We start from the raw sequence: 26,002 nt of genomic DNA, 5'->3' as shown, positions 1-26,002 counted from the left end.
GAAGTTTCTTGTTGTTCCCTTTGGCTGTATGAAGCCACTTTAGCGCAGCATGGTCAGTTTGTAGCTGGAACCGCCGTCCCCAAACATATGGGCGTAACTTTTCCAGGGCGTACACAATGTTTGTTTACATTGACCGTCTACAGGCATGGCTGCCCGCAGCTCCCGTTGGCCGGGAACAGCGAACTGCGATCACTGGGAGCTGTAGGCGGCCATGCCTGCAGATGGTCAATGTAAACAAACTGTTTCACAGCTCACCAGTGGGTTACCCTCATGGGCCACGTGCAGCCCGCGGGCCACAGGTTGCCCACCACTGATCTAGTCTGACCTCCTGCACGCTGCAGGCCGCAGAACCTCACCCACCCACTCTTGCAATAGAAACCACACATAAACAGTCATTCTTAGAACAGTCATGATAGATGCAGTTAGACTGATTTTTATATATATATATATATATTTATTATCAGTAGTCATAATAAAGAACATTTCATTTTTTTCTGTTTTAAGTAGCCTCTTTGTTGTTATTTTAAAAATAGGTTTCACTGTACAGTCATAGAACTCCATGCAGTGTTGATGGATTTTCATTCCCTCCTGCCAAAGGATACATTTTATCAGACTTCTGTGCCTTGTTCACTCTGTTTTTAGTCACACAGTACCTCTCTCTTTCTCTCTCCTTTTATTTTTAAGCAGGAACTCCATATGCTTCATACTTTCCTCCATTACAGTCCAAAGGGAGAGAAGGAAAACGATATGAAAATTACATGACCTACTCTTGTTTAAAATAGTGTTTGGAAAAGCTTTTACCATCAGCCTTATGCTTTCCCTGGTTTTGTACCAAATGTAGGGCTGGTATTACTAATTCTGTTGAACCCAAATGTTCTAACTACTTCTCTCATTAGGCAGGTGATACAAATCAGAGAGGACACAGACATTCCAAGAGAAGCTTATCTCAGGTGATAGGCTGCACCCAAAAGCTTATATTCGTTCAGATTTATGAATGCATATCCTGTGTTTAAAAGGATGGTTCTGTGTTTTAATGGACCAGATGTGTTTTAGGCCGTGAATGAGTATTTTTCTCACCATCTGGGTTTTGAAAATTTAATGCTGTAGTTTGCAGTCATGTTGTGTGTGGGGGTTGTTTTATATCATTTCTTTTCAGTTGTTTGCCAAACGAAAGTTGCATGTTCTAATTCATTTCCCTGTGACCCTGATGAAAAGTTCTCCCCATCTCCACCAATTTTTTCTTGGTTTTAGCTGGGAGATTTCAATCAATAATACATTACAATCAGCAGAGGAAGAATATTGGGACCGGATGACACACGTGTATAGTATGTTTTGTGTCCCTATCTAATGGCTGGTATACATATATGATAACAGCCTACTACTGCTTTTTAACTTAAGTGGTAGAGATGTGTGTTTAGATGCTGAAGTGCCCAGGATCAAACTAGGCTGCAGGTAAATACATTTGTATTTGGAGTTGAATGAAAATTTTGTGACTAATGAACTAATAGGGTCATTCTACATGATCTTTTTAAAATCCTCCCATCCCCAGTTTGATGCTCTCTTTCTTTCCCTATAACATTTTTAACTACAGAATTGTTCTAGTTGTAAGTGTGTGTTTTGGAGCATAGCATGTTAAATCCCATATAAATGTCAATAAATCAACTTGTGGCTTTGGAAAAAGCTGAAGTAAATGGTGAATTTGTCATTCAATGTATGTATTAAAGACAGCCTGGTGAACCAGAAATCAGTTGCCACTGCCTCCTTTTCATTAGTGAAAACACTATCCAGTTTTTTGTCTGATTGTTGGGGTTTAAAAAAAAAAGAGAAGATTATTTTTAATTGCAACAAGGGATGACTTTCCAATTTGTTAAAATATCGAAAGAGAGTTTTAAAATGTTTACTCCTAATGATAACTTAATGAACTATGTTTATGGAAAACTGACATAGATATCAGTAGTAGCAAACTTACACATTATTCATAATTTTATAGGGCTTCAGGTTTCTCCGGTGCTTCACAGAAAAATATGGGCCTCTGCATTGAACAGCTTACACTCAAAAGCCACAATCTTGAAACTGGATTCTACATGAAATCAGAGGTCCAGGCTGGTAGATCCAGTTGCAAGATTGGGCCTTAAATGATGGATTTGGAGGACAAGCATAATTATCTTATATACCAGGAAGGAATGGGATGAGGAAAGGTTCAGGTTATGGATGTGTGATTACAAAGTTATGATGTGCAGGCATAAAGAAGACTTGATTCTTGTTTGTTTAGATAGACTGTTTAGATCAGTAATAGGCAACTTGCGGCCCATCAGGGTAATCTGATTGCGAGCTGTGAGACATTTTGCTAACATTGACCGTCCTCAGGCATGGCTGCTCACAGCTCTCAGGGGCCACGGTTCACCTTTCCCAGACAATGGCAGCTGCGGGAAGTAATCAATGAGTCTTTGATTGAAAACTGCACCTTAGCATTTTGAACAGAAAACTTCTAAATTCCTTCATTATTTCTCATTTTTCTTTAATTTTCTTCCACCCTAATTTGTGTTTTAACATTAATTCTGTTTAATTAAGGAGGACTTTCCATCTTATTATTTTTAATGCACCATTTTCTATTTTTATACATTTTTATATTATGTTTTTATTGATTTTAGTCAACACACATCTTTTCAATAATGCTTAGTAAATTGAAGTGTTCTCTCAATACGACTGGGAAAATCTAAATGAAAAAAAAAATAGACCCAGCAGCTCTCCAAAGTATGTTTGGCAGTGCCTTCTAAATGTCCTTCAGCCTCAGGTACCAGAGTCCTATGTATCGCAAAAGGAAACAGAATGAAGGAAATGCCATTTCACGGTACAAACAGCCACCTGGTTGAATTGCTGGGATGGTTTCTGGTATAGGAAATGACGGATAATGTTCTGTGGCTTGGTCTGTGATTGTACAGGACCTGTATTCCTTCTCCTTGTCTGTTCTGACATACAGACTGTGACCAATCACTGTAAAGTATTTTTATAACCTTTTTGGGCTCCTTAGTCCACATCTCCCATTTGATTTCTAGCTCATAATAATACACGGGAGGCAACTTCTCTGATTGTGTCTGGCTGCCATTTTGTCTCTCCTCTGGAGTGGGGTTTTGGTTTTTGTCATCAAGAAATATGGAAAAAACAGAGAAGGAAACATCAAAGAAGCACAACAAAAAGAAAACTAACTTGCTGTATCTCTTGCCCTAGCATTTTTCCATGGGAGCCCTCGTGTTTTCTGCCCTTTTTTCCCCACAGCCTTCATATTTTTTTCTGGCACATTGGAAAGGTATTTTCTTCAATTCTTGGGCTATTTCCATAGTCTCCAGAGATATTATCTTGAGTTTCTCAGTCTCTCTCACTTCCCAGAAGAGTAGTCAACACATGCAGACAGCCCTACCTTTCCTAGGCCTGGAGAGCTCATTCCCTGCAAATACTCTGACACCCAAAATGCATAGCATTTTCCAGGATTTTCTCCAGGTACTTCTTGGCTCCCAAAAAAGGAGGAATCAGTCCTCTATTTGAGCTGAAGTGAATGAACCAGTTCACCAAAACCCATAACTTCAAAATGGAATCCACAGATTCGCTCTGCTGGCTGTGGACTAGCGAGATTGCTCTGCCCCTGGGGCTACGTCTTCACCACCCGCCGTATTGGCAGGTAGCAATCGATTTCTTGGGGATCGATATATCGCGTCTCATCTAGACGCGATATATCGATCCCCGAACGAGCTCCTATCAATCCCGGAACTCCACCAACCCGAACGGCAGTAGCGGAGTCGACATGGGGAGCCGTGGACATCGATCCCGCGCCATGAGGACGGCAGATAATTTGATCTAAGATACTTCGACTTCAGCTACATTATTCACGTAGCTGAAGTTGCGTATCTTAGATCAATTTTCCCCCGTAGTGTAGACCTGCCCTTAGTTTCTGGTCCTATCTCTCCAGAGAAAAGGGCATCTTTTTACAGCCAGATTCCTTGAGCCCAGTTTTACTGCAGGACACTCCAGCAACTGGTGACTTCAGAAGCATGTGACCAGTCCAGATTCCTGAAAATGTAAGGGTGCCACGTAATGTCTGAGCCTGCTAGGAGACTTCACCATCCTGAATTTTCTCCTTTCAGATTCTGGACCATCAGGCAGTCTGCCTGGACCTATCCAAAATTCCCCTATGAGAGTAATCTCATAAATTAGAAATTCTCCAACAGGTTACTAAACAATGCGATAAACCTATTTATAGACTTGTTCACATCAAAAAGTCATGCCAAGTGTCCTTTCCTGTATAGCTGGTATCTCCTTCTCTTACTCTGGAGGATGGGTATTCATTTTTCCTCTTGATAAACAGGATGGTGCGGTTCAGGTAGATGGTCAAGTTCTTTTTTATTTCCTTTACTAAAGACAGTGCTAGCTTCACCTCTTGTATCTTGGCTCATGCAGGCGGTGACCTTCCACTACTCTCCAAACAGGTACCACTTGTTCCTTGGACCCTGAACTTTGTCCTTCTGAAATTAACTGGATCCAGCCTTTGAGACTGTCCACTAAGAACCTGAACCTCAAGATGGTTTTCCTAGAGGCAGTTATCAAAGCCAGAGAGGCTGGAAGAACTGGCCACAGTCAGTCCCCTATTTACTCCCATACATGTTTTTCCACAACATCCTGTCCTCTTCTTTCCCAAACCAGAATCATTTTTTTCTACTTTTTTACCTGAAAATCCTAGATGGAAAGACCTTGGAACACATGGAACCTCAGAAAGTCTCATGTTTTACTGGAAGATCCGAATCCTTCAAGAAAATGTGTGTGGAAGGAAATTTAATTTGTTTTAAAAAGATATGGCTCCAGCCTCTATCCATTGATGAGCAAAGCTGCACAGTTGATCTCTGAGGACGTTCCATGCACTCCACATTTATGGCAGGCAGGCTGCCTCTGGGCTTACGAGAGCTCTGGGATAACACACATCCCGGTTGAGCAATGTGATTCTGCCTCACCTCCAACACAGAGCTGTCATCCGCAAGACATGATCATGCCCATACAGATAATCCACAACAGCAGTGAATGTGTAATTCATCTACCATTTTTTATAATTAAATGGAAATTGACAGCTGTAAATTAGTGGTTTATACAAGCTTGACTTGAGAATAGAGCCTTTTTCTCTCACTGCCCCCCATTTTTTATCCCATCTTCCCCAAATCAGTAACAGGACTTTATACTAGTACAGTGTTTAAATACCCTTGGCAGCAATAGTCGGAATGGTATCAGGTAATTGACAGAATAATAAACAGGTTTCCACTTGCCTTAATTTTCTAATTAAACCCTAATCTTGTTACTTACTTCATATTTAGTTAACATGATTGCTCTTCATAGCTCCTTGCACTGGAATGGATAATACTGTGATTTTCTGGCACATCTAACTCACAGCCAGTTCCAATAATTCTGTTAATTCTAGCCTTGATACATATTTTATAGGTCCACAAGATGAAAAGAGCCAATAACATCAATTTAAACATGCCAGATATTCCACAAAAGCAACCGGGCATTTGGAGCCTGGGGGCAGAATGTCAGTTACATTATCTATTCATGGTGAAACGTGGGTAGGAGAGAAATTGAGTAGACTCAGAATTTAACCTGCTAATTGTGCATGCAAACGATTCTCTGAGCTAATAGGCTGATGACATTTAGTTGTAGAAGATTGTATATAGGATTAAAAATATAAATAAATCAACTTTCTTCTGATTTAGGCCTTCCTTGCATTACATTAAAGAATGAATATGCCACAGTGAAAAAACTGGCTTCTTTGGTCTGGTTTGTTTGGGTTTTTGTTTTGTTTTGTTTCTTTTGTTTGAGCTGGAGAAAAAAGGGTTTCAGCGTTTCTATTAATTACTATTAATTTGATTCTGCAATCAAATTCACTGCTGTATTGAGATTTGACAATGTTTAAATGGATAACTAAGGCCTGAAGGAGCCCGCAAAGCAAAAATAGAAAGAAGATAGTGTGACAAGTTGCCACCCCTACTGAGCCCGCCCGTTCCACCAGCCTGGGCTCCTTCACCCTGTCCTGCTGTGCCAGGTCCTCAAGCCTCCTCTAGTACACACACAGGCAAGGTCACACCCAGCTGCAAAAGGATACAGACACTGAGGTCAGCTCTCTGTGGGAAGCTCAGGGATTGCCCAGCACTCAATTGCACCCGTCCCCTTCACCTCCCCCTGCCCCCCAGAGTGTAAACTCAAAATTGTATTGTTTCTCACTGCACAGAAATCTGTACAGCATAAGCTCATGAAAGTTACCCCCTCCCTGAGTGTGGAGGAAGATATGCACAGCTTTTCACCCCCTAGTTATGAATTCCACACACTGGTTTATAGAAAACAAAACAAGTTTATTAACTACAAAGAATAGAGTTTAAGTGCCTATTAGTGATAGCAAACAGATCAAAGCAGATTACTTTAGTAAATAAATAAAACCACAAACTGACCTTAACACCTGAGCTAGATAGACAGGATATAAATTAGCAGATTCTCACTCTGAGTGATAAACAGGCAGGCAGATTCTTAAGGCAATGGTTGCCTTCGCTTTTCCAGGTTTTCATGTACAGGCTAAAGATCCTTCTAGGCTGGGACCGTCACTTCCCACAGTTTAGTCCTTTTCGCTCAGCTTTTGCAGATGTGTTGTTGCAGAGATAGTGAGGTCCCCTCATGATGTCACTGTCCCCGTTTTATATCTTCTTCCCACTTGCCAGAAAGATTTTTTGCCATAAATTGGGTCAAACAGTTCCCATTGCATAGTGCTATCTCTGAGAGGTTTCTATTTTACACAGTTCCTGGGGTAATCCTTGTGCCTGTGTGCATTTCCTCAATAAGCCATTAACGTTGTTTGGCCTTTTTACTGTTGTACCTGAAAGGCTGCTTGTGCGTGTTTTCAGCCTCACAACATGTTTCACACATATAGCCAAAATTCATAACTTCACATGACAATAACACATACAATTCAATGAGATATTAATGTCTAGCAGATCAAGACTTTTAGAATGATACCTCACAAGACATACTTCGTACAAAACATATCCTAATTGCATGACAGTGGTGAATATTGGGGTGGCAGGGTATCACAGAGAGCAATCACTGATTGCATGGGTATGTTTAAAAACAATCCACTAACTGGTATGTAAAATTGCAGGAGCTAAATCCAAGTACAGTATTGTGTATTACCAGCAAACAAACTGGAAAATTCAAGAGATTGTCTTTTGATATTTTCCTGACATCTGTATCATAGCACTTAAGTTCCCAGTTCCTTTTATTGCAGTTTTTGAGGGATTCAGCTACTATGCATGCATCAGATATTACAAGTGAATAGCAATTACGCTTATTTAGTACTAAAATTCAAATGTCCTATACATCAAAAAAAACTTAACACCAGGTGTATGCTGTTGTTTTCCCCTCATTGTTTTCCAATCAGTTTAATATGGTGCATTACTTCTTCAAAGAAGCTGACACATTTTCACATCCTGTTTCAGCACAGATAAGGTAGGAAATGTTTTCCTTGGAGAATAACAGCGTGAGGGCTGGCTTTTCATGTTATAAAAGATTTTCTATTTAACATTTGTCAGCTTTCCAGATGTATACTGAAGAATATATGTAAGGAAAACAAGGACAAAAAAGCTGCTGAGTTTGTTGTTACTTTGGTCCTTGGATTAGGAAGCTTTGTCAAATCGTATTTCTTAACTGAGATCAAAAACCAAGAAAAGAATTTTTATTGAAAGTACAAGTCTTAAAAGATACATATATAAAAAAACACTGTAAAAGAAACAAACAGAAGCAGTAGAAGTTCCTTGAACAAACATTTTCATAAGGACTAAAACCAAGTTTAATAATTTATCTTCCCTAAGGAATGAAGCAGTGTCAAAATCTTCTCTTTTTTTAGATGAGATGCTTCAACCTTTATATAAATAATATTTTTGCAAAAAATATCTTCATGATGATAGCAATTAAGAAGAGGAAGCATAGGTTTGTGGGTAAGGCAGTGAGCTGGCTGGGTTCAATCCCTGGATCTGCCAGAAATTCTCTGTGTGATCTTGGTCATGTAAGCTGTTCGCCATGTGAAAAATAAGAGCATAACAATACTTATTTCTATTTTGTCTATTTAGATTGTTTGTACAGTGCCCAGTACGGTGGCTTTTGATCTTGGGTATGGCATTTAGGTGCTACTGTAATACAAATAATCATGAATTGATCATGGTACCGTGTAAACCATGTATTGATCATTACTCTCCTTGAACATCATAACTTGAATATTTGAAAGAAGGTTGTTTAATATTTCCTTAAAAACGTAAAAGGGAAACACATACACTGATTGTATTATTATTTATTTACTTAATGCCTCATTATTCATGAGGATGGCATTTTCAGATGTGACCACACTATGGTTTTGGGGATGCTTCAGTTTTTAGGTGCTCAGCTTGAGACATATTGACCTAAATTTCAGAAGATCTGAGCTGCCACAACTGCCATAAAAATCAGTGGAGCAATGGAATGTCTGAAGGCCAGGTGTGAGGTGTTTCAATTACGCACCCCCAAAGCAGTGGCCACTTTTGAAAATATGGTGCCCAGTGTTTGACAAAGAGGAAGGAAGATAGACCCCAACCACAAAGAGGTTATAATCTGCTGACTTTGATGATACTGTGCCAGCTTCATAAACATTCAGCTGACTTTAATTTTAAATATGTAGGTGAGATTTTTAAAGGTACTGCGGAACACCACTCTTCCCATTGAGATCAATGGAAATTTTACCTGTTGTTTTATTGGAAGCAGACTTAGGCGAATGATGAGAACTCCTAACATTATTTTAATTGCTAAAACCTACTGTATAATAACCAGTTTCTGGAAGCCAGAATTAGTCTGTTGTTTTCAGCATCTATTTCAGCTCATTATGGCAGTGCAGCCAAGATATGTTTATTGTTATAATTGGTCTCTTTTTATACTAATTCCACCACATCCTACAGCCATTCCACATAAAAAATCCTCATTAAAGTTCATACTATATGTGCGTGCATGTGTGTGTGTGTTTTCTAAAAGGTAAGTGCAATACTGTTTTTAAAGTGCAATTAGCTTGTATAGACAAGTTATTCATAAATTCTCGTTTATACTTCATTAGGTTTTGTGCGTCTCCTTTTTCCAGTCATATAGATGTAGCCCTTTCTCTTTCTTCCCTCATATTTTAAGAGCACTGTCAGATCCTTCACAGAGGTGTTGGAGACTAAATCTCCTGTGTTGGCTTTTCAAAAATATAGGCATTTTTTTCCCCTTTTTAGGCTACTGTGAGAGGCAAAGGCTTTTTTGTGTTTGCATGTTTTTATCATGTTTAATTTTATTTTAAACAAATCACCATTTTTCCAGCCAGACCTAGAGTTAGTTTTAGCCAAATCAGCATGGGACAAATTTCACCGTTTTTATTCTTGCCAAATTCACAGTGAAGTCATTGGGAGTTTTGCCTGTGTAAGGACTGCGGTGTTTTGTCCTACGTAACTTGAAGTGCGGATATCAACACCTTTTGGAAGTTGATCATAACTTCTCTGACACACATATTCCAACCCACCCCACATCCCCAGCACTTTCAGAACTGTGTAAAAAGTAATGTTACCATACGCACTGCCTCCAACAGAGAGGAATTATGCACCTTCAGAAAAAGAGTCAGTTTTCCAAGTGGTATGTTTGGATGGGATCTTCCTAATCATGTGCCAAAAAATGTTCAGCCAAAGGGAAGTGATATTCATATTCTAGTAGGTTGCACTCTTTCCTCTTAGTATTAAACCGGTGACGCAGTAGAACGGGAGTATAGTTAAGAGGCACAGCACTACTAATGGAGGTCCCATTTATTCATAACACATAACACCAGGTTGCTGACCTCTAATGGACACTAAAATGTAGAGGTTTTAACGCCAGGGTTCTGCCCTTATTCCTCTGTCATTTACAGGAAGAAATTGATTCTTTCTGGCTAGGTTAGTACACCACCACATCAATATTTAATGCAGAAGTATCTCTATGTGTATACTGCTTATCATTAATATCTTGAAGGCCAGGAAGATACTAATTATATGGCAGTAAACATAGTTTATGAGTGAATAAATACAGTTATAAAACTATATACTGTGATAGAGAAGTGATGTTGCCGTGGAAAACGGCTAATATACAGCCTTGGTGCCTGGAAAAAATGCTTTCTTTTAATAGTTTTCTTCCTTTAACGGTTATTCATTTCAGCATGTTCCCCTGTGACTGTATATATTGTAGTTTGGTGCAGTGCAGAAGAAATTTATTCCTTTGACACATTTACTCTTTTAATGGTAATTCATTTGAGAGAGTTGCACTGTATGACTGTATATTTTACAGTTTGGTGCAAAGGAGATTCATTCTTTTGACAGGTTTATTCTTTTAACATTTATTCATTTAAGTAGGGCTTCAGTCTGTAAAACTATTATCAAGAATCCTCTGGAAAGAAGACATTGGTCCTCCTTTCTGGTTGAACTACAAATAAGGCCCGCAAGTTGGATATTTCAAAAGAGCAGTGTTCTGAATCGGTAGCATGGCATCAAAGTCAACAAGGCATACACTTTTCATACTACCAAAGAAACCCTACTGATGTAATTCTTAGGAAGATTTGAAATTGGATCCTAAGTTTGCTTAACACCACACTCTGTTGTAAAGAAGATTTGATGGTTAATTAACATGCAATTAACTTCCAGTTGACTATAAAAATCATGTTTATTGAGGTCTTACCACTACAACTCATGCATCATATTACCAAACACTGTGATATTTAAGTTTCACAGCAAAATTTTCCTCTCCATTCCACATTGTACATTTATACTTATTGCATAAACTGCACTCATTTTTACAATGGAACTTTCATTGATAAACATATATGCTCCATGTGGCAGATATTATTGGATACATAATAAAGTTAGAGTAAGGATCAGAGAGGAGAATTTTGCTCTTTTCACTCGTAGTTGTCAAATGACCCTGTGCCCATAGACAGCAAGGAAGTAACATATCATAAATATTAAAAATACAGTGTCTGAGTGCCAACTGCTAGAAATGAAGGAGACCCATCAGTACTCTTATGATGATACTAGGAAGGTTTTCAGATATTTGCCAAAGAGATAAGCAAAACAATCCAAGTCAATTAAAGAAAACAGTAAGCAGCTGCAATTCTTCTTAATGCTTTCCTTCTCCACTCCTCTTTTGTAATACGGCTTCAAGGGATCACTTGATCATCTGATCACATGTAGGTCAAGTGCTTCTGGCAGAGAATAACTGTATAGAGCCTCACTAAGCATAGTCAAGTGGGGAATTGACGGGGGAAAAGCTACATAGTGTGTTTCCTAGGTGAATATACCTCAGCAGGAAAGAATCAATTCATACTTGGAAATTGCTCAGGTCATTCAAGTGAGAGCTGCAGACACCACAGCCAAACTTGTACTTTAAAAATATATGTATATGTAAATAAACATACAGATGTCCTGGTTGTCATCTCATTTACATCAATGTAAATCAGAAATAACTCCTATGTAGTCAGTGGAGTTACATCAGTGAGAAATTAAGTCAGAATCGAGCCTTTTTTTTCCCTCTTCTTTTTTCAATGGAAACTTGCTAAAGGCTCCAAAAGTCCATACAAATCAATTTTGAAGTCTGTGTGAGCTTCCAGCATCTAAACTGTAGAATACTGTTATTGAACTTAAGCCCTTAATGATCAACACAGGAAATAGAGGGAATTGTGTGCATTTATTTAAATGTGTTTTTCCCTTTGTAGTTCAAAGACACAGTGCTATCCAATAAATAAGCTAAACTGCATACAATAAGGTCTTGACGGTTAATGCCTCACAATACCTTTCTGTAGTTGATGTATGTATTAGTGTGTGAGGAAGAAAAGAGAAGGTTTCTACCCCAGAATGCCTTTAATCAAATAAAGAATGTAGGCATAAACCACACACAATAAATAAATTCATGCCACATAAGTCATTTTAGGAGCTTCGGTAGATGTGGAAAAGGAGAGAAAAGAAATTCTATGGATCCAAGGAAAGCTGGTATTTTCCAAAAATAAAGCATACAGTAACCCAGCCCATATTGACAATAGCTGTAATATTTTTCTATATAGCTTTGACATCCTCTCAGATATGCTATTGTGTCAGTTCTATAATGCATACATATCTGTAAAGCAAATCAAGAAAACGTAATGGCCTACATTTTCAAAAAGGACTAGTGATTTGGGGTGCTTCTGTTGTTGAGTGTCCAACCTGAGATGATAATGAGTGCTTGGCACTTTACGAAAATCAGTCCCCATTAAGGTGTCTCAGGTTGGACTCCCAGAAATTGAAACACCTCAAATAACTGGTCACTTATGAAAATTTATGCAAATATCATTATTCTTGTGTGCAGCCTTTTCCGTGAACACTAAAATACAGCAGAGTTCCTGGCATTTGCTTTTCTAGTTGCCTCTTTAAAAAACACACACAAATATGTATAAATATTAATAAGATAATTCCAGCAAAATAATCTTCAAAATCAACAGCATATTAAAATGTGGGATAATGGGGAAAACAGTTGTTATTGTTTTTTAAAGTAACTTTGTTCCCTAGAATATTTCTTCTCTTCTCAGAAGTTTGTATTCAGTTTGAACTGACTAAATTTTTTGCAGGATTTCCTAAAATGCAGTCAGAAAACTCAAGCAAATTCTCTTTACTGGAGTGTTCTCTCTTTTGTTATTTTTGACCTTATTTGACAGTTTACCGTCTTCTGGGGTAGATATTACTATGGGGAAAACTTCAATAACTTGGACATTCTGGTTTTTTCGCTTTTTTGTTCATAGTTCCAAAGACAGCACCAGCTAATGTAAGTGGAAGAAGTGGAAGACGGCATGAATTAGTAATAGCATGGGAGGTAAGGGACTCTTTGATTAAAGGCCCTGTTTCATATTGACTTATTTGAAGGCAAAAGTAAGGAGTACTGTACTGAGGTTCCCTACAGCAAATCTTATCAAGGTATGAAAACAAAATATCATTTCTTAAATGTGTGCTAAGGTCTCGAAGAGGTTCACATTTCCATGCGATGAGAGCAGAGGACATCTTGGAGAATCTACCACTCAGATCAGACGCCCCAAAGTAAAGTTGATTCGTTTTTGCTTTCCTTCTCACACAGTCTGCTAAAGTTGATCTTGCTTCAATAGATGTGCTTTGAATTCTGCTCAAGATGCAGTGTTAACTGAGCGTGTGAGAAAGAGACTACTTTTACATTAACTCCTTCCTCTGATAGGAAGGTTGACACAAACACTAAAAAGCCTGCAGAGAGCCAGAGTCTTAATTGATGTAAATTGGCCTAGTTTCATTCACTTCAGTGGATCTATGCTGATTTATTCTACTTCAGGATCTGTCCAATGGGTTATCTTCCCAGCCACCATCACACAGTATTCAGTTTGGCATTCTTTGTTGATTTGCCCTACACTGAAACCATTATTTCCATAACAAATAATGCAAACTAGAATGAAGCCACTTTCACCAGCCTGAGAGAATGCATTCTCCAAATTAGGCAGAAGATTTCAGTGCTTTACCTTGTTTTTATTTAGCCCTGTGTTTCCGCCATGTCCTATAAGTATCTTTCTCCAATTACTGTTTGCAACGCATCACACTATGCATCACAACCTCTTACATTAGGTAAAGTCATTAGCCAAATTAGTAATAACATCCAGGTACTTTGTATGTTTTAATTATACACAACAGAGTGAGTGCATTTAAATTTTTCTTTTGCTTTAAAAGATTTCTACCATTTCCATTTATATTCCCTACCTCTCCATGGGGAATTCCACCAGACAAGGTAGTTATTCTTAATAGGTAACACAAAAATTGTATAACTAAAAATCAGTTGGATTTGTTACTAAGGACTGATCCTGTCACTTAGAATCATGCCTTTCTCTGTGAGCAGTCTCATCTGATTCAGGGCAAATTAATCAGTGTGAGTAAGGGTGGCAGAATCAGCCACTTTTTAGATACACTGGGGTAGAACCTCAGCTGGTGTAATTTGTCATTGGTCCACTGATATCAGTCGGCCACACCAAAACCTGTAGAAAAGACTTCCCTTACTAGTTAAGATGTACTGAGCACAGTTCTGTTACTACTGCTTTACATGATCACCTCTGTTAAGAAGCCAGTTTATAATTGCCCTCTGTGATTGCTTCCAATGTAGTAATGTTTAAAATATCTGCTGGTTAACAGAACTTTCCTTTTTTTAGCCAGTATCAGAAGAGTTTCAGAATGGAGAAGGATTTGGATACATTGTGGCTTTTAGACCAAATGGAACACGAGGGTGGAAAGAAAAAATGGTGACATCCTCAGATGCTTCAAAGTTCATCTATAGGGATGAAAGTGTGCCACCTCTGACTCCCTTTGAGGTGAAAGTTGGTGTATATAATAACAAAGGAGATGGACCCTTCAGCAACATTGTGGTCATCTGTTCAGCTGAGGGAGGTTAGTTTGAGAGATTGTAAAGTTTGTCTGCATGTCATACACTATATATATGCAATAAGAATTAATAGTAGTGTTTTTCATCCATAGATCTCAAAACACTTTATAAAGGAGATAAGTATTATTATTCCCATTTTGTAGACAGGGAAACTGTGGTACATGTTAGTGGCATGGCTTGCTCAAGGTCACCCAGCGGACCAGCAGCAGGTCTCTCCTTAGTCTCAGTTCAGTGCTCTGTTCACTAGGTTACACTGCCTCATATATAACAGTCAGACCATAGGTTTATCATATTAAATAGAGGCAGCCAGCTGATGAAAAAAATAGATTTAATAAAAAGGCTGATTTTGTTCCACTATTGTTTTGGTGTTCCATGTAATTCAGTATTCACAATTTGTGTCAAACAGATGTTTACAACATCTGATTGTTTCATTAATTCTCGGCATTAATGATGTGTTTTTGGTTGTTCTTTATATTTTGCTACTTGCCATTTTCCTGTTTAAAAAGTTTGTTACTAAAACAGGGTTCAGAAACTATATTTAGTGGCCAAACACTCACTGTGAATAACAATGAATACTTTATGAACAACCCAGTACCTGAAAATTGTTCTGGAGATTATTCAGCAAATATTTATGGATAAAAACTGTGGGCTCAGCTAGTTGTAAATTGGTGTAGCTCAATTGGTTTCAATGGAGTTCTGCTGATTTACACAAGCAGAAGCTCTGGCTCTATATTTATAGAAATCAGTTTGTGAAAATTCACATATAGAAGAAAAGGCAGGCAAATATTATTCACAACAAATGATTTGACCCACTCTAATATTAAAGGCTGGATTCAGAAACCCTCCGCATGTTGAGTCGTACTTTACTCTGCAAGTAGTCCCATTGCTTTCAGTTAATCCACATGATGTTAAGTAGAAAACTTGGAATTTTATTTTTGTATTAGCTCATAACAAATGGGTAACATTTTTTTCTGCTAGATTACCCGTTACTACCCTTCCTTCTCAGTTAGATGTATTTTTCTGATACCATTATCCCACAGTCAAAGAAGATTGAAATTTTGATTCCTTTAAAGCAAGTGTCGGTAGTCTACATGTGTTTAATTGTTTGAATCAACATGAGAACATCTTAAAATCCAAATACAATCAAAATGATATCTGACTTACCAGTACTACAGAGACATTTTTGTCAATCTGCATTTGACTTTATTGCTACTTAACAGACAAAGAAGTAATATCATTTATTCAGATGCTTTTATTATTTTTAAGAACTCAAATCATAAGAGACTCAAATTAAAAAAAAAAGAAAATCAGAGCCTTCTGTGAGGCAAGAGGGAGATATTTTTTCATTGCAAAATATTAATTTATAAATTAATTTATAAATGCCACTTGTTATTTCCCTGTTTTGAATGACAAGTATTGAAAATTCAGTTTTAATAAATAGTGTTACATTTAAAGTCTGTTCTTTAGTTATTTAGAGAAAACTGAAAACGGAATCCTTGATAATATAAAAAAGTCAGTATTTTTAAAGTTTACTTTAAAATATGAAAATTGCAAAAGATAAATCTAGAATTATTAATTTATTATTAATTTTCATTTCTTTTATCCAAAGTAGAGTAACCAGTTATGGGAACCCTGGTTTCTTTGACACAATTCAATCATCCAAACACATCTACTTGCTTATGCAATCTGTGTCTGTGTGTGTCAGAACCTTACAAGTATCCTAAGGTGCTGTACTCAAAATTAAAAGGAACAAAGAAACAGGATTTTTGTTTGGAAGCTGGTACCAGCAGTACGATATATAATCAGTCTTGGGGCCTGATCTGCCAAGCCCTCATTTTAACTAAAATGCCTTCAGTAAGCATACTTGTTATTCGTAACCAGTGCTATCCACTCCTGTGTAAAGGGCCAGCAAAAAGCCTAATGGTAAGATTATCAACAGTGACTTAGCAGTCAAATCCTATTAGACTCTTAAGTGACTAAGGGCCAGACATACAAAGGTATTCAGGTACCTAAAGATTCATATAAGTTTGTAGTGGGCTTTTCAAAAGTGACTAAGTAGATTGGGCATCTAACTCCCATTGACTTTCATAGAATCATAGAACCGTAGTACTGGAAGGGACCTCAGGAGGCCATCTGTCCAGTCCTCTGCCCTCGTCTAAACCATCCCTGACAGGTGTTTGTCTAACCTGATTTTAAAACTCTCCAATGATCGAGATTCCACAGCATCCCTGGGCAATTTATTTTAGTGCTTAACCACCCTAACAGGAAGTTCTTCCTAACGTCCAACCTAAACCACCTTTGCTGCAATTTAAGCCCATAGCTTCATGTCCTATCCTCAGAAGTTAAGGAGAATATATTTTCTCCCTCCTCCTTATAATAAACTTTTATGTACTTGAAAATTGTTACCATGTCCCCTCTCAATCTTCTCTTCTTCAGACTGGATAAACCCAGTTTTTTTCAATCTTCCCTGATAGGTCATGTCTTCTCTGGACTTTTTCCAATTTGTCTACAGCTTTCCTGAAATGTGGCACCCAGAACTGGACACAGTACTCCAGTTGAGGCCTAATCATCATGTAGTAAAGCAGAAGAATTATTTTTCATGTCTTGCTTACAGCTCACCTCTGAACACATCCCAGAATTATGGCTTTTTGCAACACTGTTCACTCATATTTAGCTTGTGATCCACTGTGACCCCCAGATCCCTTTCTGCTGTACTCCTTCCTAGGCAGTCATTTCCCATTTTGTAAGGATTGTTCCTTCCCAAGGGGAGCATTTTGCATTTGTCCTTTTTGAATTTCATCCTATTTTCTTCAGACCATTTCTCCAGTTTGTCCAGATCATTTTGAAATTTAATCCTATCCTCCAAAGCACTTACAATACCTCCCAGCTTGGTATCGACCACAAACTTTATAAGTGTATTCTCTATGCCATTTTCTAAATTACCGATGAAGATATTGAACAGAATTGGATCCAGAACTGATCCCTGTGATATCCCACTCGATATGCCCTTCCATCTTGACTATGAATCACTAATAACTACTTTCTGGGAACAATTTTCCAACCAATTATTCACCCACCTCAAAGTAGCTCCATCTAGGTTGTATTTCCCTAGTTTGTTTATGAGAAGGTCATGCAAGACTGTATCAAAAGCTTTACTAAAGTCAAGATATACCATATCTACAATTTCCCCCTCTATCCACAAGGCTTGTTACCCTGTGAAAGAAAGTTATTAGATTGATTTGACATGATTTGTTCTTGACAAATCCATGCTGACGTTACTTATCACCTTATTTTCTTGTAGATGTTTGGAAATTGATTGCTTAATTATTTCTTCCATTATCTTTCCAGGTACTGAAGTTAAGCTGACTGGTCAATAATTCCCCAGGTTGTCCTTATTTCCCTTTTTATAGATGGGAACTATATTTACCCTTTTCCAGTCCTCTGGAATCTCTTGTCTTGCATGACTTTTCAAACAAAATCACTAATGGCTCAGATACCTCTTCAGTCAGCTTCTTGAGTATTCTAGGATGTATTTCATCAGGCCCTGGTGGCCTGAAGATATGTAACTTGTCTAAAATATTTTTAACTTGTTCTTTCCTTATTTTAGTCTCTGATTCTACCTCGGTTTCACTGGCATTCACTTTCTTAGGCGTCCAATCGCTACTACCTTTTCTGGTGAAAACTGAAACAAAAAAGTCATTTAACGTTTCTGCCATTTCCACATTTTCTGTTATTGTTTCCCCTCCTCCCGCCCCGCGTTAAGTAATGGACCTACCTGACCTTGGTCTTCCTCTTGCTTCTAATGGATTTATAGGCTGTTTTCTTGTTACCCTTTAGGTCTCTAGTTAGTTTCATCTTGTTTTGTGCCTTGCCCTTTCTAATTTTGTCCCTCCATTCTTTTATTTTTTGTTTATATTCATCCTTTGTAATTTGACCTAGTTTCTACTTTTTGTAGGACTCTTTTTTTTGAGTGTCAGATCATTGAAGATCTCCTGGTTCAATGAGGTGGTCTCTTGCCATACTTCCTATCTTTTCTACACGGTGGGAGAGTTTGCTCTTGTGTCCTTAACAATGTCCCTCTGAAAAACTGCCAATTCTCTTTAACTATTTTTTCCATTAGATTTACTTCCCATGGAATCTAACCTACCAACACTATGAGTTTGCTAAAGTCTGCCTTCTTGAAATGTTTTATATTTATTGGGCTGTTTTCCCTCCTACCATTCCTGAGAATCATGAACTCTGCCATTTCATGATCACTTTCACCTAAGCTGCTTTCCACTTTCAAATTCTCAGCCAGTTCCTCCCTATTTGTCAAATCAAACCTAGAACAACCTCTCCCCTTTCAATTAAAATGAATGGTATCTCACATAGCGGCTTTTGAAAATCCCACTAGGCACCTATCTGCATCCTAGGCACATAAATAATACCTTTGTAAATCTGACCCTAAGCAATTCAGCCACTTTTGAAAATTACTCAGGCACTTTGGGAATCTTTGCCCATGTGAACCAATTAAGTCACACTCAAGCCCTCAAGCATGTGATATCTTATTTTTTAAAAAAAACCTTTTTATAATTTCATATGGTAGTATAACGAATGCTCCTTTAAAGTTCCAAAGAAATGAGGAATCCAGCCATGCCATGAACTCCACTGAGCAGTTATTAGAAATGATTTTTTTACCATGTTTTTATAGAGCAGCTTGCATGAGTCCCTGAGTGGGGCTTCTAGTCATTAGTGTAATGCAAATAACATTGAGTGAAAACTGACTGTGCAAAGAAGTTTTCCATTTAACTTTGTTCTGATTCATTCAGCCTGGTGGAGAATCTAAATCTATAGTTATTTTCCAGGGAAGAAATGAGCAGATGGCACATTTCAGAGCTCTCAGAGTTCTACTTCTTGATCTGTTTACGGACTGAAAATAAAGTATTTAAAGTAGACAGCAAAATATATTATGTGAGATGCATATTGAGACAACAAAGGCTGAAACATTTTCTGGTTAGCTCAAACTCTCCTAGTTTTTCATTCTCGGCCTTCATTAAAATCAGAAAATAAGCCATAGCCTTTTTCTTCTAATTTAAGAGAAAGAATATGCAATTACATACTGTCATAAACAGATAAGAAAAGTTAATAGCACGGAAGAACTTTATATTTCTTTGACTGTAAAGGGTTAACAAGTTCAGTAAGCCTGGCTGTCATCTGACGAGAGGATCAATCAGGAGACAGGATACTTTCAAATCTTGAGGGAGAGAAGTTTCTGTGTGTGCTGTAGAATTTGGTTGTTGTTCACTCTGGGGGCTCAGAGGGACCAGACATGCAACCAGGTTTCTCTCCAATCTCCCTGATACAGGTTCTTATAAGTTCAAATAAGAATGGAGTATGATTAGAGAACAGGCGAGTTAGGCTTATGTCTTGTTTCTTTATTTTGCCAATGTTGCATTTGGCCTCTCGTGAAGGAGTATTAATTGTGCATGCTTTGACTATGGAGAGGGATTACATTGTGTATTTGGTCTGAAGGGAGTTTCAAATTATGATAGACTTTTGCTGGAAAGAGATTTTTTGATATTTGAATACATATAGGACTGGCGAGGGAAATTTCAGTTGTACTCATCAGAACTGAAAGACCCATGTTACTATGTCATTTTCAAATTTATACCAAAGCATACTTCTTTTAACTTGTTCTTTCTCTCTTTATTAAGTTTGCTTGTTTAAGTGAACCCTCGCTCTCGTTCTTTGTATTCTCGGTGTGCTGACCGCCAAGGGAACTGGGTTGGTTCCACCCAGGGAATTGGTGGGGAGAAGGGAGGGAAGCGGGTGTGAGAATAGGCTGAACTCTCTACTCCCTGTGTCGTATTTACTTTCTCTCTCAGAATGTGTATGGGAGGGGGAAGAGAACGGAGGGACGTCACGGTTGATATTGTCCTCTCCGTGTTTCTTGTGATTCAAGGAAGTTGTGTTAATCACAGTGATCTCCAGGGTAACCAGGGTGGTCATGGGGAGAGTGCGAAGTGGTCATTGTTCTTCCTCCTGGGTTACCCTGGACAGTGCTTCGGAGCGATGGGTTGTATTTCTATATCCCTCTCTTGATCACAGGAGGACATTCCCTCCGCTCTCTTCCGTCCGACGTGGAGAGAATCAATCCCCTGTGTGTTAAGATCCAGAGGGTCTGGGTCTTGGGAGTCCCCGGGCAAGGTTTTGGGGGGACCAGAGTGTACCAGGCACTGGAATTCCTGGTTGGTGGCAGCGCTACAGGTCCTAAGCTGGTAATCAAGCTTAGGGGAATTCATGCTGGTACCCCGTCTTTTTGACGCTAAGGGCCAGATGGGGAATTGTACCATGACACACTTTTAAGTATGGCCACTATGGCTCAAATTAAAACCTTACATTTATGAAGTACAATTCTGAGGATCAGTTCATAGCTAAAACTGAGCTCCCTGAGATTTATGTGAACCTGAAAATTAATAAATTGGCATCTTAGTGGTAAAATATAATGGATAATTTCCTACCTTTGCCAGTTGATCTATCTGGGTTTGAGCCTGAAGAAGTTTAACTACCGGTGTCTTCACAAAATTTTGAAATAAGGAAATGATAATCCTTATACTGAGGAGTTTACTAAGCACTGCTTTGATTAATGCGACTAGCCCCATTGGGAAGCCATATGTGTAATCAATATTATAGACACATCCCCCTTATTATTTGGAGAACTCCAACTGTTATGTCACTTATTACAAATGTATCATTTATATTAATGAACATGATAATGCTGCTCTAAACTTTTAATCTATCAGAACTTGATTTTTATCAATTAGGCTGTCCATTTTGTACTCTGTACCAGTGCAAGAGAAACTTTTGCAAGTTAATTAATATCTTCAGAAGCAAAAGGTTGCTTCTTTTGCAGCATAAAATTCAGTAAGTTATCAGCACACTGGTATTTTGTATTGGAGTTAGGAGAAGGAAATAATAGGGTTATAATTTCAGGGAGCATACTTTTTTCGGAGCTATTCTTTGGACACAGTCTTCTGGGAGTACAAAACATTTGTGTGCAGTGGCAGAACCAAAGCTTAAAGATGAACTGGACTAATAATCACTGTTTCAGATGCCTGATTAGTACCAGGACATGTGTACAGACTCAAATACTATTGGATAGACTGCAAAGGGCCTATCTGATCACTGACATACAAGAAATCAGATCATGCCTCCCAGTCCTATTCATGAACGTGGACCCCTCATGCATATATCTCCCACCTTCCTCCAAAAGTGAGATGAGCCTTCTCTGTGGCACCACTTGCCTCCCCCCATTCTGGATCCTCTAGAGGGTCTGCACTGGAAAAGGGAGTGGAGATTGAATATACTTGAAGGAAGACTACATTGGCTGTAGGGGCAGATCCAAGGAAATGTAAATCATCCTTCCTCTGGCTCTGTGGAAATCAATTAAGAAATAAAAGAAATACAGTATATCCTTGCCCTATATTTTCTTTTCTGCAGAGAAATGACATCTTCCTTAGGATTCCAGAGGGACCCATATCTAAGGAACGGCTCTGGTACCACAACTCCAGTGGAGTTTCATTGCATGGGAGATATGGCCAGCAATACATGGGCAGAGAAAGGGTGAGGATTTTTACACAGATGATGCTGGCCTTCCATAGATGTCCTGGGGATCAATACAGATCCCTGGATATGTGAGGTTTGGGGATGTCCCCAGTGGTCTTTTCTGCAAGGTGACCAAATACTACACCTCTTTCTCCCTGACAGAATCATGAGGGAGACATCTTTTCCAGGGAATCCTAATGAAGATTTCCTCCCTCTGAGATCTCTTTCACAGAAGGGGATGATCTTGCCAAGGAAATTCACTGTCTCTTGCCCAAATATATGGAAAGGACGGGGAGTAATGAGGAAGGGCTCCTGGCTAAAGTGCTCAGATTTTACATCAGGAACCTCTGTAAAAACTCCTCCCTGGCAGTAATATGAGAAGGGAACAGAGATTAGTAGTGGAATTGGCTAAGCAAGGAGACTTGGTTGTGGCTGTGTTCCACAATGGGTTTAAAGGATTGGTCTTGCCTGAGTTGCACTTATTTTTGTTTTCGAACCTGTTTCCATAGAATTAGCTAACATTGAAATCTTTGTGGGGAAACATTCTCTGTGGAATGGTGGGACTTGGCTGGCCAGTATACAGTTGCAAATAAACACCTACTAATGCTATGGAACCTGAGAATCAGCTCCTGACAAATTAGAATTCAGGATGTCCTCTTTGAAACCTAATGCAACGCAATGAATGCAATTCCCTAGTCTGGGTTAGGTGTTAATGTCGTCAACTGTTGCAGGATACTAATGTTACTCTAAACTCTGGTCTTGCAAATGAAAAGCAACGTCTTTGGGATATTGCACAGGACTTTTCAAGGTCTTACTATTTTTTGTTAAATTTAATCAGGGAATGTTAAAGGGCTTATTAAGGATGCTGGCCTTTTTTTATCAGTGTGCCCCCAGGAAGATATCAGTAAATGTAACTGTCATAAACAGATAGCTAAGGGTTAATGTCTCTTTCACCTGTAAAGGGTTAACAAACAGTGACCTGCAACACCTGACCAGAGGACCAATGAGGAGACAAAATATTTTCAAATCTGGGTGGAGGGAAGCTTAGGTGTGTGTTCTTTGTTCTGTCTGCTGTTCTCTCTGGGTTCTGAGAGTGACCACACGTACCTACAGGCTCTCTAATCTTCTATTCCAATTGTGTAAGTACAAAGGTAGAAAGGCGGTATAGTCTTTTAATTGTTTGTTCTTTATTTGCAAATGTGTAGTTTGCTGGAAGTATTTTAAATTGTATTTCTGTTGGAGGAGGCTTTTTCTCCAGTTTCTATAAGCTGAAAGACCCTGTAATATTACATCTTGAAATTACAGATTTCTTACTTTTTCTTTCTTTTATTAAAAGCTTTTCTTGTAAAGACCTGATTAATTTTTTCCCATTGTTAAGGCAAAGGAAGGGAGTCTGCACTCACCAGGGAATTTGTGGGAGAAAGGAAAAAGGGGGGAAGACAAACCTGCTCTCTGTGTTTATCTCTGTCTCTCTCTCTGGGAGAGAGGAGGGGGAGGGGGGGAAAAGAAAATGTCCTCTTTGCTTTAGATCCACAGAGCTTGAATCTGTATTGCCTCTGGGTGAGGGAAAAAAGGGGAGGGGAGAGGTGGAATTCCTCTGTGTGTTAAGATTCAAGGAGTTTGAATCACAGTATCTTCCAGGGTAACCCAGGGAGGGAAAGTCTGGGAGAGGCAACAGTAAAGAAAAGGGTTTACTTTCCCTGTGTCAAGATCCAGGGGATCTGGGTCTTGGGGTCCCCAGGGAAGGTTTGGGGAGACCAGAGTTTATCAGGCACTCAAAATCCTGATTGGTGGCAGCTTATCAAATCTAAGCTGGTAATTAAGCTTAAAGGAATTCATGCTGGTACCCCATCTTTGAACGCTAAGTTTCAGATTGGGGAAAAATATCATGACAGTAACATAATAAGAAGATATTAATAAAAGAATATGATCATAACATTAACAGCAATTATGGAAAAACCTAATGAACCTGCCAAACTTATCATCAATGCTAGACATACAATATAAATCATGACATATTGAGCCATGGATTATTTTATATTATAGCAAATTATATGGTCCTCATCCCATTTGAATCAATAAAAATTGCCATTTCATCTCCATAAAGTTTCAGACAGTCATAATGTACCTTATTTCTGAAAATATTGTTTCTCTCCTTTTACTGAACATTTACATTCTTGGAGTCTAGTGTCAGTGAAATTGCAGTGAATAATTCCCTGACATGTAAGAAATGCCTCATACATATATATTTTTCTCCTTCGTATACTGAAAACAATTATATGTATATTAAGCCTTTTGTTTCTATTGTGAGCAATGCATAAACCTTCTCTAGTGAATGCTATGAAAGAGAAATGTTTTCTCCATTTTTAGAAAGTGTAAAAGCTGCCACCCAACATTTTGTATACATCACAAATTATTTATCGCACTGTAGTCTTCCCTGACAACAGGACAATTGCTTCAATAATATAAAAACTAGAAAATGGTTTTTGCAGCACAAATCTTAGTAGTACATAAAAAAGAAAACAGAGTGCACCTATTGAACAAATATCATGCAGAATATATTTCTTTATAGCAGAGTTTTTGAGTCCAGAAGATCATATCGCTTATGCCTCGTAAACATTATAATTTCTTTTTATTTACTACTTTGAAAGTGCAATCAATATTTTATACTTACTAATAATGCACCATTATTAATGTGCACAATTTTTAATAAAGTCAGAAGTTCTCACTTTCTTTAGACATTGCTGTTAAAAAACAAAAAAGCAAACAAAACAAAATAAAAAACTGAGCAAAATGAAAGGAAAAATCCCCAAAAGAAAAGTCAGGGAGAAGATGTAGATCAGCAGTACCAGAGCACGTAATGTAATACAAAATTGAGGGTGGTAGGGGAGGGAGGGAACAGTTACTCTATAAAGATTTATATTAAACTCCTTACTATGGCAATTTGATCAACTACCAAAATGTATAATTTTAACACAGGCTGTGCCAAAAAGAAATTATTTTTTTGTAATCATGTTAAGCCCTAAAATGCATCTTTAAAAAGATCTTTTATGTGCTTCTTTATAATGTAAAAGCCAGGGCCTCCAAATGATCAGACTGACACATTACAAAATGTAATGAGATATGTTAGGCCAAGAAACAATTACAGGCCTTGTTATTCCAATTGAATCTGAATCCACCTTTTTTGTCAACAGACAGACAGACCCTGGAGGGTGCTGAATAACTACTGTGTGCTTGTGCTCTAATGTAAAGTATTCTCACTGAGTTCTATATTCTCACCTAAACATGTTGCAGTAAGATTTTATTAATTTCACAGGGAATGAAAATTGCCTCAAGTACTAAAGCTCTAAGCTCTAGTAAAATGATACATATGGGTTTTTGTAAACCCTCGGCAATCACAACGCACTCTGTAAACCAAGATGACCATACAAATCTATGGCATATATCAGGGATGGTGAAACGTGCTGACCCTCCGAGATGCATAGGACAATCTTCAAAAGTTCGAGAGCTGAAGCATGCCTGCTAGGGCTCAGCGCTTCAGCCCTGCAGCAGGATGATGGAACAAGGGGCTACTGCCCTGCAGGGTCAAGGGGTCTCAGGGCCTCAGCCTCACGAGGCATGCCTTCTGGGGCTCAGAGGTTCAGCCCTGGTCCCAGTGAAGCCCCAAGCCCTGGAAGGTGCCTCCCATGGGACTGAAGCCCCGACACCCCTCTCCCTGCTGGGCAGAAGCCTGTAGCCCCACCACCCTGCCACAGGGAAGAAGCCCTGAGCTCCACCAAACAGTCTGATAGGTTGAGAATGTGGGAGTGTGGGGACTCCGAGAGCCACACTCTAACTGTAAAACTCACAAGCCGCAGTTTGGCCATCCCTGGCATATATTGTCTCTAGCTCTCCCTACAGCTTTCAC

The 26,002-nt window shown here is 38.6% G+C and overlaps 1 protein-coding gene and 1 long non-coding RNA gene across 2 annotated transcripts in view; one reads left to right on the top strand and one right to left on the bottom strand.

Annotated features, from left to right (window-relative positions):
• Positions 1–26,002, bottom strand: part of LOC142046123 (uncharacterized) — a 771,893-nt gene that overhangs the window by 576,840 nt on the left and 169,051 nt on the right. The gene's annotated exons all lie outside the window — the stretch shown is intronic.
• The window catches only part of CNTN5 (contactin 5), a 1,078,547-nt gene that overhangs the window by 1,012,754 nt on the left and 39,791 nt on the right, over positions 1–26,002 (top strand). The window contains exons 19-20 of the mRNA XM_075061721.1: positions 12,866–12,936; positions 14,282–14,516. Of these exons, the coding sequence (XP_074917822.1) occupies positions 12,866–12,936; positions 14,282–14,516 (306 nt within the window). The remainder of the gene's footprint in view (positions 1–12,865; positions 12,937–14,281; positions 14,517–26,002) is intronic.

Source organism: Chelonoidis abingdonii, chromosome 1, assembly GCF_003597395.2.
Source record: "Chelonoidis abingdonii isolate Lonesome George chromosome 1, CheloAbing_2.0, whole genome shotgun sequence".
Taxonomy (NCBI): Eukaryota; Metazoa; Chordata; order Testudines; family Testudinidae; genus Chelonoidis; species Chelonoidis abingdonii.
Note: the sequence above shows the minus strand (reverse complement) of the source record. Positions and strands in the feature narration are given on the sequence as shown.